At 28.9% G+C, this 14,344-nt stretch overlaps 1 protein-coding gene across 2 annotated transcripts; it reads left to right on the plus strand.

The window, feature by feature from the left end:
• The first annotated feature begins 353 nt into the window (after nt 1-353).
• On the plus strand, nt 354-9,276 carry LOC126549327 (radial spoke head protein 3 homolog B-like). Of its 2 annotated transcripts, XM_050198162.1 has the most exons (9): nt 354-981; nt 4,448-4,529; nt 4,635-4,685; nt 4,894-5,064; nt 5,782-5,907; nt 6,016-6,219; nt 6,365-6,521; nt 6,588-6,668; nt 8,313-9,276. In XM_050198162.1, the coding sequence occupies exons 1-9, from the start codon at nt 512-514 to the stop codon at nt 8,471-8,473; spliced, it is 1,503 nt and encodes a 500-aa protein (XP_050054119.1). In that variant the 5' UTR covers nt 354-511; the 3' UTR covers nt 8,474-9,276. The 2 variants fall into 2 exon arrangements, with proteins under 2 accessions (XP_050054119.1, XP_050054120.1); XM_050198163.1 differs by lacking the exon at nt 4,635-4,685 and having other exon boundaries at nt 358-981.
• Nucleotides 9,277-14,344: the final 5,068 nt, after the last annotated feature.

A 14,344-nucleotide genomic window follows, 5' to 3' on the forward strand; every position in this document is an offset into this window, starting at 1 on the left:
AAGTTTCTAATAATTTGTAGATAGTTTTCATTTTCGTTTGGAAACTCTCTACTGACGTCTGATATGGTCAAAAAACCGTTTCACGACGGTCGCCCTGTATACCTACGCATAGGTCTCGTCCACTACAACAATCGGTCGTTGAACAGCTGAACTACCTACGTTCGTTTTATTATTATTCCATCGCGAGCGTCACGCCGAGCCACTGCCCGCGCGCGTGTGGTCAACGGCGACCGACGAGCGCGTGCGTAGCCCTCGAGCACGAAACCCTTTAGCCCGCGTCGCACACACCCACGCCGCCGGCTCACACGCACATACTCGAATCGCTCACACGCACACGCATCGTAGTCATCGTCGCTGTTGCCGACGAGTAAATTCAGTGCCGTTCGACCCGATGTCCGTTGCGTTTGTCGGGTGTCGTCGTCGTCGTCGTCGCCGTCGCGGCGGTTCACTGTCGGAAATCCGTCCTCGCGTTATTTCCGGCCGTTGACTGACCGGAATATAACGAGGAAGGATGCGAGAGAACAGCGGCGGTACCGACGGCAGCGGCGGAGACGATCGCACGTCTTCGTCGTTTACGGTCATCAACGACGACCACGACCGCGGAGGCCGCAGCCGTCGCCGTTACCGCGATCATCACCGCGGTCACCACGATCACCGGGATCAGCACTCGCGTGACCGAGAACCGCGGCACTTTGCCCGGACCTTGGATTCAAAGCTCAACAAATTGCAGAGACAAACCGGTGACGGTGTCAAGCACGCGTCCAGGAAACCCGTGTTCGTGACCACGGTGAAAACAGGAATTTTTCTGGACCCACCTCCCGACCTTGCAGCCCTGCTCGGGCTCGACGACCGTTCGTCTCCATCCGCCGTCGACTCGGACCGGTACTATTCGTACTCGAGCAAACCGCGTGTGCTCCACGACAGACAACACCAACGGTGTACCGTCTCATACTCATCCCGGAAAACCGATGCCCAACCTGAGTGAGTATAACCACAGTATGTTCCAATATTCATTCCGATAAATTGTCGCCATAATAATATATCTGTGTTGGAAAAATCAGTATCTATTTAGTAGTGAACAAATTTTCGGTTTACGTGAATCTTAAGAAAAAAAAACCAAGAAAATCTTCATCAGGGTTGATATTTTATAGCATTTGCTGGATACAGATTAAAATAGCAGAGTCAACTAGTTTGTTATTTTTGAAGTTTTGGTGCTATATTTTTTTTTTCGTTATTATTAGATTATGAATTATAGCATAATATAATGTTTTATTTTGTATTATTTATAAATCATAAATATAATTTATATTAAATGAAAAATATTATTTATAAAATTCCCAGATTTTCATTGCATATCGTTCGATATTGGCGATATCGAATATTACACATTTATGGCTTCTAAATTCTGTTTTTGAATAGTTGCATATAAACAATGTCTGTATAAAGAAGGCCATTTTGGTTCATTTTAGTTTTTTTTTTTAAATTTAATAAATTTAAAATTTAATTAATAATTCATAACTCATAGATTATACTGTAAAATACAGATATAATTCAAAAAAAGCTATTTCAAAAATTAAATTTCTCAAATATTTTTTGATTTAATTTGTACCATTGACATTTTACTCATAAAGTCATGCGTGTATAACTGTTAAGATAACCAATTAAAGTTCATCGATTATAGCTACGAGATATTTTGCACGATATGAGAGTTTTGGGAAATATTATATACGTTATACGAGATTGCGGGTGTCTAAGAAATAATACTCCGTTTTCGTAACTCGTCTCGCGAAGTATGATAGAATGATACATTACCCATATCATTTTAAAGACCACCAAAAATTTAAGTTGTATAATATATATAAAATATTAATATTATATAGATTATAGAATATAGATACTTTATGGTTGCGGACTTTCCCGCTGAAAAGAATGAACGACCAAATAAACGTTTTCTGTAGACCACAAGTGAAACGGTATTTTCGAATAGAGTCAACAAACATAACTAACATTCTAGTTTTACGTCTCGTTTTTGTTATCTTAGAGATTTTACTAATAGGAAATTTATCATAGTAAATGTTTTTGATATAGTCACCTCGCCTGTTTTCGACCCATAACGAAAACTTTTTGGACGCAAATGTGTATTATAAATGAGACAACTTGATGTATATACTCAGATTTACAACATTTTTATTTTAAGCAGATAAAGAAAATATACGTTTTGCTCTGATAATATATACATCATTTATTAGTACTTAATAAAACTATATGACTATAAATAGAACTATGTAAAAAAAACAAAAATCGTTATAAGTATATAAAAGATTTTAAAAAACGTTATAAATTATTTTTCAACAATAAATTGATTTTGATTTTTTTTTAACTAAGATTAAATTCAATAAAATTCTTACATTATAATTGCATTGAGTGGTACACTACCTATTACATACATATTTTTATATAACTCCGTCGCGAATATTTCATTAGATAAATAAGAAGCATAAAAATAATTGTTGTTCACTTATAGGTGGACTCAAGCTTTTAATTGGACAAGGTGTTAGTGATCGAGTTAAGTTAGATTCATTTTTATTTTTGATAATAAGACATTCAATAATATTGAATTTATTTCACATATTGTAACCAATTTGTTCCTTATAAAATGGCATAATATACATATTAGTGTAACAAATTGAACTAAAAAAAGGTTATTTAACCCAAATATTAGTAAGTGAATAGGTAAAATAAAATATTATTTCTTGCTATATTAATTGAAAAATAATGTCAAGAATGCCACTTTATGTATGTATATAAGAACATTACTACGGTTTCGAGTGGACTATGCATATTTCGTAGGTATTATTAACTCCATCGTATTGATATCCATGACCCAACTCAATTTTGTAATGTTGTCTTAGATATTTCATGTCTTTCCTTAAGCTGTTTACAACATACTTAAATAACAATAATTTTTATTCTTTGTAAATAATCAATATAAAATAAATACATATCACTCTATAAAATTAAAATAGGGGAAAATCTGAGTTTACAAATTATATGTTTAAAATTAGTAATGGTAAGTTTACCAATATTTATTTACTGAAAATCTACAGTGAACAAATCAAATATATTATTATATTATAATATATTTATGTAGCTATTTATAGCAGTATGTAATTTTACTATTAAGTGCAATTAGTTATGTATCAGATAATACTGATAAATCATAATATAATATATAGTATTTATAGTATTACAATATACCACATGGGCACATGGCACACGATAATCAACTTTATAATATAGTGACCAATGAGTACTGACCATGACCCTTAGCCGTTAAGGATATTCTCCTTGATGGCTTTGTGGAATTATTTTTAAAAGCAAATTTATACGCTCTACATACATATACTTATCTTTAATGACTATAACGAGTAATACAATTTAAGATTGATATCTAGACATAAATTTGCTATAGTACAGTGAATAACATATATAATACCTATATTATAAAGCGTACCCTTCTAAATTGTATAAAAGTAAGTAATACACACGTAATATAATATAAAAAAGATTTAATTTTGATAAATATTTATACATTCATTTTAAATGCAATAACGTCATAAAAATGCAATGCTAATCATTAGACACTTATTGTTTTGGTAATGATCATTATTATTTATATATAATTATGAATAAAATAATTCATATGAATTTATACAAGTATATACAATTTAAGTACCTACCTATCTAAAAATTAGAATTCTATTAAAATATGTCTGTTTAAAATCAAAACTAAAATGATAATTTGAGATTAATAGTGTACATTTTCAAATCAACGAATGTCGAAATATTTATTTAACAGTAGATTTTTACCAATAGTAACTTACTAGTTAAAAGAATCAAAAACCCTCAAAATGTTGATTTCACGATTTAAATAAAATTCGATAGATTTTAGTTCTTTTCATTTATAGGTTTTAGTCCCCCTGGTTTCCTATATAGACACTTCTTTTACTCATTAATAATATTAAACACAAATATGTCTTACAGGTATTATTACGACACCTGTGAAATATATAAGAAAATGTTTTTTTTATTATTAAGTCATTCACATAAAATAAAATATTTTTTTTCTATTTTATAGTGGTTAACATTGCGCACGTTTTATCAGGGTGATTTAAGGCCGTACATTCTCAATTCTCGTAAAAAAAAACTTTTTCTAGTTAAAACACACAAGTTTACTTATGTCTTACGAGCCAAGCACGCAAACCGGTCGTTAAATATTCATACCTTTTTTTTACAAACTATAAAGCATTCGCTTGTCCTCTCAACAATCTTGCACACCCCATTTCTTCAATCAATTCTTCAAGAATTCGAATTTGGGTCAAAACAACGTGTAAATGATGCATTTTTTTGTATTAATATTTTTTTTTATTATTATTATAATTTACAGTATGTGTAAACAAATGGGTTACACGAACATCATGCACGACAAACGAGTGGTCAGAGGCAGTAATTTTTCAAAAAAACCATTTGTAAGTGTTATATATTTTTATTTTTTAGACATAATGTCTTATTATTATCTTATAGTGTTGTTTTATATGATAAATACTATATATAATATTGTTACAAATATTTAGCGTCCAAAATGGAACCCATATTTTGGGTATGCTAAACAGTTATCGTCCGAGGTGAGCGTCTTGCTTACACGCATGCGCTACAAAGTTTTGATTTTTGGTTTTTAATTTTTAAATATAGTTTTATATTTTGGCTTTTGAAAACGCTGCAGAATATTGACATTAGCTCACTTTTCGCTATTGCTACAATATTATTCTCTAATAATTTATAAAACATCGTGTACCAACGGCGTTTGAAGTCCACAATATTATTATTCTACAGTTGGGTAAAGAGTCGTCTGCGTCACGGGAAGCAGAAGCTCGTCGAAGGGCCATGGCCAGGAAAAAAGCCATAGACTATCAAACTCGAGCGTTACGATTGCACTTAGGAGCGCCAAAACTTACCAGAGGCCGACAGAACGTGGACATCCAAACTGATGTACATTTAGAAGAAGTAAGAATTGAAAAATTGAATTTAAATATTTGTTATTAACAAAGATGGGATATTAAAAGAAAAAAATTATTTAATATTAAGTTACCAAAATAATAAATAGGTTAAAAACGCTGGTATTCCTTCTCATTGTACTATATAATCAATCTGTAAATTAGTAAAGTTAGTATATTTTAAATTATTAAATCAAGAAATATTTATTTGTTTTTTTTTTTTTATACCTACTTTTAGTTTAAGCGTAATCAATCAAATACATTTTTATAATAAATTTTTAATTTATAATTACGTATTTTATACCTATAACTTTTCAGATTAACTGAAAAAAGCTATAAGTTATTACAATGAATTAATTGACAATAATGTTTATTAAGTGATTAAGTAAATTTATTAGTGAATTAAAAAAAAAATGTAAAGAGTTTAAAAAAATCAGTTGCTTAACTTTTAAACCACTTTTAAATTTCAAGTACAGATTGTACTGATAAATATATATAGCTAATTAATAAATATTTTTTCTTGTAAAAACTATATATATATTATAGTGATATATTCTAATATAAATTCTGTCCACTTTAGTAGTATTACCGTAAACTTTTTACCGATGTTTTTCATGATAGTACAAACTAAAAAAAAATTTAATATCTGTAATGCATAATAATATATAACTAAAATAACGAATTTCCCGTGAAAATAACATATTATGTGACTTATTGAACTCGATAGTTATACGATTATCCAGTATCTCAGACGTTCGGGGCACAGACTGAATTCGACCTAGAGCTGTTCTCAAATCCGGGAACTGGGACGTCCGCTGGTACCGATGCGTCTACCCAAGTAGACGATAAAGATGTAAGTTTGTTGCCGGGCCACGCCCAACGGCGTCTCGGATAAATAAACAAACCATGATCCTAGGATTGATTTATTGTCGGTGCGCTTTCCTTACAATGTATTTTTTAGTTATTCGACTTCGACACCGAAGTGACGCCGATAGCGGAAGCTCTGATAGCCGACGTGTTCAGACAAGCTATGCGCGAAGTGCTGTATGAAGACGAGCTGGAGGCAAGGGAACGGCAACAAAGAACACTTTGCATGCGGCGCAAGGTAGAGGAGATCGAAAAGCAAAGACTGCAGTACGAAGACGAAAGGCTGAATAAAGTTATCGTGAGTATGATCATTAAATTAGACTTCTTTAAGAGTATTACTTATAGAAAACTATTTATTTTTTTATTCCTATAGTTCATAATTTCTAAAATATTAATACGCTTTAATTATACTATTAAACGTAAATAATATTACTATATTACAGGCTGAACACACTCAAATGTTTGATGAAGGAGAAAAAAATGAAAAAGCAAGAATGTCCATCTTGACTTCGGGCCGTGTGACTGATTTATTGCCCAAAGTAATAGAAGATCTGAATCAAGAAGGACTTTCTACAAATTCGACTATTAATAAATTAGAAAGTAAAAATACATTTTTCTTACTCCATTTTTATTCTTATTAAATTATGTACCTATAATCACCGACAGGTCCAGAGTTCGTGTCATGGCTGACGGAAGAACTGCAAGCTGATAAAACGAAACACACCGACAGTGACGACATTTTAAAAAGTATGATTTATCTATCGATAAGCTCGGAACTTAATGAAATTAAATATGACGTATTAAAAAGCATAAAAATATACGTAATGCGTTATCGACAAAATATGCGACTTAATATACATTAAAAAATAAATATAAATAGTTATAAAGACTCATTATTGACGAAACATAATATGGCTAAAATATTATTAAAATAAACCAAAATAATTAAAATATAAATATTACTAAGAAAAAGGTAGGTAAGTGGGTAACGCTATACTGTAACCCTAGGTGTCGAGTAAGCCACTATTATGAGTATGTTGAATTTATTTGAATTCAATGATATATCATTATTCATTATACTTGAAAAACAATTCTAAGCAGAGACAGTCTGTCAGCCTTAAGTATAATTCATGATATATTTTTTTGATAAAGCTAGTTAAGCTATTATTGTCTTTTTCTCTTATTATTATTTAGTATGGTAGATTGGTATCATTTTTCCTCGAAAATATTGAATTTATTATACATTATTCGTATTAAATTATTACAATAATATACAGTTACACTATATTATATAAATTTAAATAACTCAAAATGTAATATCATCTTCCAGTAAATACCATAAAAGAATAAAAATAAGTTCTAGCTTAGATAGATAATATCTTAAAATAAATCAAACATGTCATTGCGTATAGTATATTTCATAATAATATAATATATTCGTAAGAGGTTTAAGTCCCCATGAATAACCTTTATGATTTATAACAAAGCTTTTATTTATTGTTTAAATAAGTAATTTTTTCTAATTTTAAACATAAAAGGTCTATAAAAATAATTTTTAATCGATATGTTTCAATGCATTTTGGCAGAATTCTAACTACAAATATATATAAAAAAAATATATGCTTATGTATTTTTAATATTTTTTTATACACATATAAGAAAAACTGATGTGGGATCTTGTATTTCATTTTCAATAATTTCTTATTCAAATTTCAACGATATAACTTATTTAATCTATAAAAACGATGTTAATTAATTTGTCATAATTTAAAAGCATTATTTGAGATAAATTAAATACTTTTACGTTTATCATATTGTTATGAATTTTACTATACGTGTAGAAAACCCAATACCTATCTACTATATTTCAGTACCTACATTTAATGCATTTAATACATAAATACAATATACTTTTAATCACAGACTTAAAATAGACTTAATATAAAAAGTGCAAACAACAGAATAACATATTATTGTTTCCGCTAAAACTGCACATTTTTACTATACACATTATTACCCTACAAAGAACCAATTTGTTACCAAAAACCACTAGCAAAATTGAAAAATCGAAGTTTTTATTTTTCCCCAAAAGCTAATAGTAGACAGAAAAAACACGTATCATTGAAAAATCAATCAACGTTGCACTCCGTTTCTAAAATATATAATCCATTATAATAAATAAATAAATGAAAATAATAAAATATACTTCAATAACGTTGTGATAACCTTCATCTAAAATTCTATATTACTATTGTTATATTGTATTTTTAATGCTTAAGTTTTCTAAGTTTATTTTTAAACAACTACCTATATTATTTAAATTTCTCATAAAATTGTTTCTAACAAGTAAAATTAACATTATTTTTATTTAATTATTATTTTTTTTTCTAGGTATAATCCATGATCTCATAAAGCGTCGTTTGGATTTATACAATGAAACTACTGATGTGAAGGATATTGAACAACCCGAAGAACTATTTAAAGAAATGGAATCAATAACGTTAGAATCTGACAACAAAAATGAATTGCATAATCCAACTAGCGATAGCTAAAGATTAGCTATGATTCTATAAAAAGAAAAACAAAGTTTCTATAACTTTTGTTTACTTTATCCAGCCCAGAATATTTTTTGACAAATATCGATAGGTGTTGTATAGGTATCAATATCATGAAAATATACTATTTAATATAATCATGTAGAAATAAAATTAGCCCTAAATGAGACAGTAAAACACTGAAAGATAAACATTTACTCAAACATACGCTCAGAGTTACAAGTAAAAACTATTTTTTTTTATTAATAATCATCATGAATCGTAATTCATCATGTCAGGTAAGTTTAGTATTTATATCAAAAGTACCACTATGAATATAAAGGTTACAATATGCATATTTTTATTAGAGACAGTTTATAATAATTCAATTTATAATATAATAAAATCGAATACTTTATTGGTTTTTCTCGCGTTAATTAAAACATATAAATAAGTTTAAAAAAACTATGGACAACTTTCAGTGTAAACGTATAACACCTATTATAGTTAACTATAAAAAAAAATATTTTGAAAAAACGAAGACGAAACTTCGCAGAAAATATTTTTGAATATAATAATAATTGTTGTTAAGTAGTTTTAGAAACATAATGTTATGAAATAGATGAACACCGAGATGATGAGCTTCAATCAAAAAATATGTCATTGTATTGTTATATAGATTGAAAAAAATCATATGCCTAAATAAATTATGTGATTAATTATTATTAAATATTATACAATATTATAAATTTGTTGATTCATATCAAAAGTCTATGTAATAAAAAATATGTATTAAAAAACAGTAATTTTTCGTGTACGTATTTCTGGGACTATATTATACAACTGTGAATATATGCAGTGCTTCTTAAATCATAATTATGAACAAATATTGTGTGATCTGCGTAAGTCCAAACATTTCTAAAGTTAATTCTTATTACTTCCTCTCCTTTATGGCTTTATAGCTTTATCATATAGGGATTTCGCTAAAAATAATTGGCGGTTTTCAGAATACGTAATTTATGTAAAAAAAAAAAAGTCTAATTAAAATTGCTGATGAAACGCCATTTTTAGTGCGAAACGTGTTTAACATTTATCAGGGCTAACGTGTTTTAAATAAGTATTACTGTTCGAGCACGGACGCCACGTATATTTTATCGCAGCGCCGTGTCGGACGGGGAAGCTTCGCGATAAAGTTGCTTTCCCTCCCCCTGCCATCCATCACTGGATTGCTGGCCGTTGGCTACCTATCGAGGGCCAAATCCGCGTGTCTTCTCCAGGCGGTCGAGCTTGACGCATCGTCGCGTCCGCTCGCCGCCTTGCGCTGTGGTCGCACTAAACCACGTGTGCGGACAACGAGTTTTTCTTTTGGTTTAAGTCGTTGTGCCGCCTTTGCGTCGTTATGGTTTTAATACGACCCGCGTAATTTTAAACGTGTGACCGTTTGTCGCCAAATCTGGCGTGTTTCACTTGTGTGTTCGCCCGTTATTATAGAGTTTTGTGGTGACCTCGTGGTCAACTGGCCCTTTTGTTGGTCGTTATATATATATATTTATACGGTAATCTACTGCTGTCGTCTTTCCAGCTGAATTCACCGTGTCAGGGCACAATATAGCAGCACAGGTCGTTTATATTATTATTGGTGTATATGTAAATTTATTATATTCATTGTGCAAAAAGAATCGAATGCTGTGATTCTTTTATTATTATTATTTCGCATACGGGCCCGCATTTATATTATTATTTGTTATGTAGTATATATATTTGTTTTGTATTAATATTGGATGTCCAGCGTGCAGCATCCGTTGTACCAATTATATTTATTTCGTTTGCTCTTATATTTATATTATTGTACTCAAATCCAATATTTTTTTAATCTTGGGTACCCTTCCCTTACCCAGCACCCCGCGAGTCGTTGTCGCCAACCGCATTATTTGTAGGAGCGGCTTCGGCGCAAACAATTACAATTTAATGCGGTTCGATAATCGCTTTACACGCCATAATATTATTGTATTTGATATTTGTAGCATCTTAGAAGTAGAATATACAAACGAAGTAATAATTATCAAATAATAATCTACAAAAATGAATGGTAAAAGTTCAGAAATGCGCGTTTTTACGGGAATTTTCGTGTTAACAGTTACTCGTCCATTCCGGTAGACAGTAGTCGACGCAGTAACTCCCGTGTAAGATTTAAAATAAGTACAAAACAACGAATACAATTATTGTCTTGATAAGATTTCGACGAATAATATATGCTCAAATCCTTATTGTGTTTATTTACTACTGAAACAAAAATAATAATGAATTTGATAAAGTTGAATTTTATAATAATTATTATGGTTACTACATCGCAAAATTTTAGAAAATAAGATACTTATTTGGTAGCATAATATACGTAATAATTTGCTCACATATCATAATTGTATAATAGCTTATATATACAATAAATAAATAACGGTCAAGTTGTGGTACGCTCATAACGGTTAATTTTAATATATATTTTTCATCAGTGATGAAAGGAACGATTTCCACTTATAAATTTTTATTTGAACCAAAAATTGTAAATCAAAAATTTAAATGAACTAAATTTTTTGGTTACATATAGAACAAAGCACCGACAATTTGCGCCATACTACTGTAGTTACTAACTAATAAAATAAATATTTATTATAAATTTGGTTTTTATCTTATATATACATCGACAAATCATAAAAAGTATTCTATATATCAGAATGTGTACTAATTAAAAATATAAACCATGAATCAAAAAACTTAAAAGTAGTATAATAATGTCTATTTTTTTAGATTATTTTTTAATTATTCTAAATCATGCAGTAAATACAAACTTCAAATACGAGTGGGCACGTTGATATTATATTGAATATCATTCATTAAAAAATCATCTTATTTACAGATATTTAGTATAAATGTAGATATATTAAGTATATATAAATCACGCATATATAATTTATTTTGCTGTTAAATATTCAAATTTATAATACTCAGTTTTATTAATTTTAACTTTTCACGGCTACAAATGATTTGTAATAATTCAGAAAAAATATTTCCATTTTTCATTTCACCTTTGAATCGGATACTGCAATGTTATAATTATTCTATAGAACATTTACCTATATTTTATTAATAACTAACATAAATTAATTATTTTTGGAATTCCGTTGTCTACAGCAATAGAAACATTTAACGAACTCTTAATCAATATTTTCGAAATAATATCCCGTGTAACTAATGGCAACAACAAAAAACACACCAAAAATTCTGAAATAATTTATCCATAACGGTCTTTTAAGCTGTGCATTTATTGATTAATTAATTATACTAATTATAAATATGTGATAAAAGCATAGATCAGCGAACATTTTTACACAAAAAAAAATCTAAAATATATTTTTAAATCTGAACATGTTAGTGATTTAATATAAAGCTTATAGATTTTTAACTTGACATTTAGCACGGAATACTTCCGACTTATAATAAACCAATCCAAAAATAATTACCCGTGAAATAATGGACTTTTAGATTCTGCACCAAGTAATGAATGTGAATTGATTTTACAATGATGTGTGGGTGTGTTTTATTTTATATCTGTGTATAGCATAACTTGTCGAAATAATACTTCAATTTCAAACTTTGAGGGTGGTTTCGGATGAAAAAGTGAATATCCTTGGTACATTAAAGAAGTAAAAAGTACACGTTTTCCAACAATTTTCAAAAAACATCGAGAAAACAACAAATATGTGACGGAAAACAGGAATTTTTACGCAAAACCTGTTTTCAACCAAATTGTATTTTTTGTATTATTATAATTAAAAAGATAAAAAAGCGGGCAAGTGAGTACCGCTCTGCTGTACATTAGTTGCCGTATGGATCATTATTATATATTATAGGAGTGTTAAATTTGAATCCAATGACAGTTATCATTGTATACGAAAAACGATTCTGAACGAAGATGATTTGTCAGCCTAGGATATAATTTCTAGTGGTTGGTGAAAAAAGGTAGTTTATGTTTTAATGGCCTGAATACAACAAAATTTAAGTTCTTTTATAATAATTGTAAGCTAAACTTATAAAAAACCTTGTATTAAATTTTCAACTGTTAGCTACTTATACAAAAATTTTTATGAAATATACCTACGAAATAATTTGCAAATATTCATGGTTTTGACGAATTTTTGTCAATATTTGAATTTCAAATGCTAATAAAAAAAAAATGTGCCTATGTATTCTTATAATTTTTTAATCACTATAATAATAACTTATGAGAAACTTTGCATTAAATTTTCAAGTATTTTGATATGGCCAAAAAGATTTTATCGACACATAAAAAAAACAATTTTCAGAAAAATTGAAAATTTCAGTTGTCAATAAATAGCTCAAAAAAATTAAAACTATTTTGAAAATTAAATCACGTAAAGAAAACGCGAATCTTAATAATTGGTAAAATTTTCAACTATCTACGACTTATACTTTTTGAATAATAACAAATATCAAAAACCGTTTGAGGCTAAACTGTTATCTAACGCGGTTTTTGTAAAAATTTAAATTTCAAACACTCATAAAAATTTTTTGTATGAATCCGGTAGAGTTTTTTTTACAGATATTTGAAGAAACATGTATGGAGAACCTTGTACCAAATTTTCAAAACTTAGTTATAAAAGAAAAAAATTTTATGATTTTTCAACTTCAAAATTACTTGCAAATTTTCGCGTTTTCGACAGATTTCGTAAAAATTTGAACTAAAAACGCTTATAAAAAAAAATTGTGACTAACGATTTTTAATTTTTTTTAGCTACATTAAAAACAACTCATAAGGAACCTTGTATTAAATTTTCAAAACTTTTTGGTCATCCAAAAATTTTTTATCGACACTTTAAAAAAAATTTCTCAAAAAAATCGAAAATTTCAGTGGTCTATAAAAGACTCAAAAAAAGTCAAAATTTTTTGAAAATTTAACTATATACGGATACCACTGACATTAACATTTGGTGAAAATTTCAAGTATTTTCAGTGATTAGTTTTTGAATTACAACCATAAAAAAAAATCGATTTGGTCGAAAACTGGTTTTGCGTAAAAATTGCCGGTTTTCCGTCATTTTTTTTTTGTTTTTCTCGATTTTTTTGAAAACTGTTGGAAAATGTTAACTTTTTACCTCTATAATGCACCAAGGATATTCACTTTTACATCGGAAACCACCCCCATTGTTTGAAATTGGAGCATTATTTCGACTAGTTATGCTGTACACAGACACAAAAACAAAAAAACACACACCATTGTAAAATCAATACATTCATCACTTCGTTCAGAATCTAAAAACTTATCACTGTAAATACGTAATCTGTTCATCAAATGTATATATTAGTGTTATCGGTAACCAGTTCAAGTTTTTTAAGAACTTTTTTGAGATATTTATAAATTTTTTTTCAAGTGTCGATAACAAAATTATGGACGACCAAAAAAATTGAAAAATTAATACAAGGTTCTAATTATTATTTATTAATGTAATTATAGACAACTGAAATTTTCATTTTTTCTAAGAATTTTTTTTTTTTTTTTGAAAAAAATAACAACAAGTGGTTGAAGTTATAATAGCGACTAATTATAAATTTGACATTAGGTATCAATTTTTTGTGCATGTACGATGTATACAAATAAGTCAACGCTAAAGATCATGTATGTGAAATTTCGAAATTGAAAACCTACTCCTTCACCAATTATTCAGCTTAATGTGATTTTAACAAAAAAAAAGGGTATTTCGTAGTCTTTCTTATGAAATTCTTAGTTGTTTGATACTATTATCGTATATTATGATAAAACTATAATAAAGTTTATTTGTAAGTAGATGGCAGTTATTTTACATTGTGAGAAAT

This window comes from Aphis gossypii, chromosome 1, assembly GCF_020184175.1.
Source record: "Aphis gossypii isolate Hap1 chromosome 1, ASM2018417v2, whole genome shotgun sequence".
Taxonomy (NCBI): domain Eukaryota; kingdom Metazoa; phylum Arthropoda; class Insecta; order Hemiptera; family Aphididae; genus Aphis; species Aphis gossypii.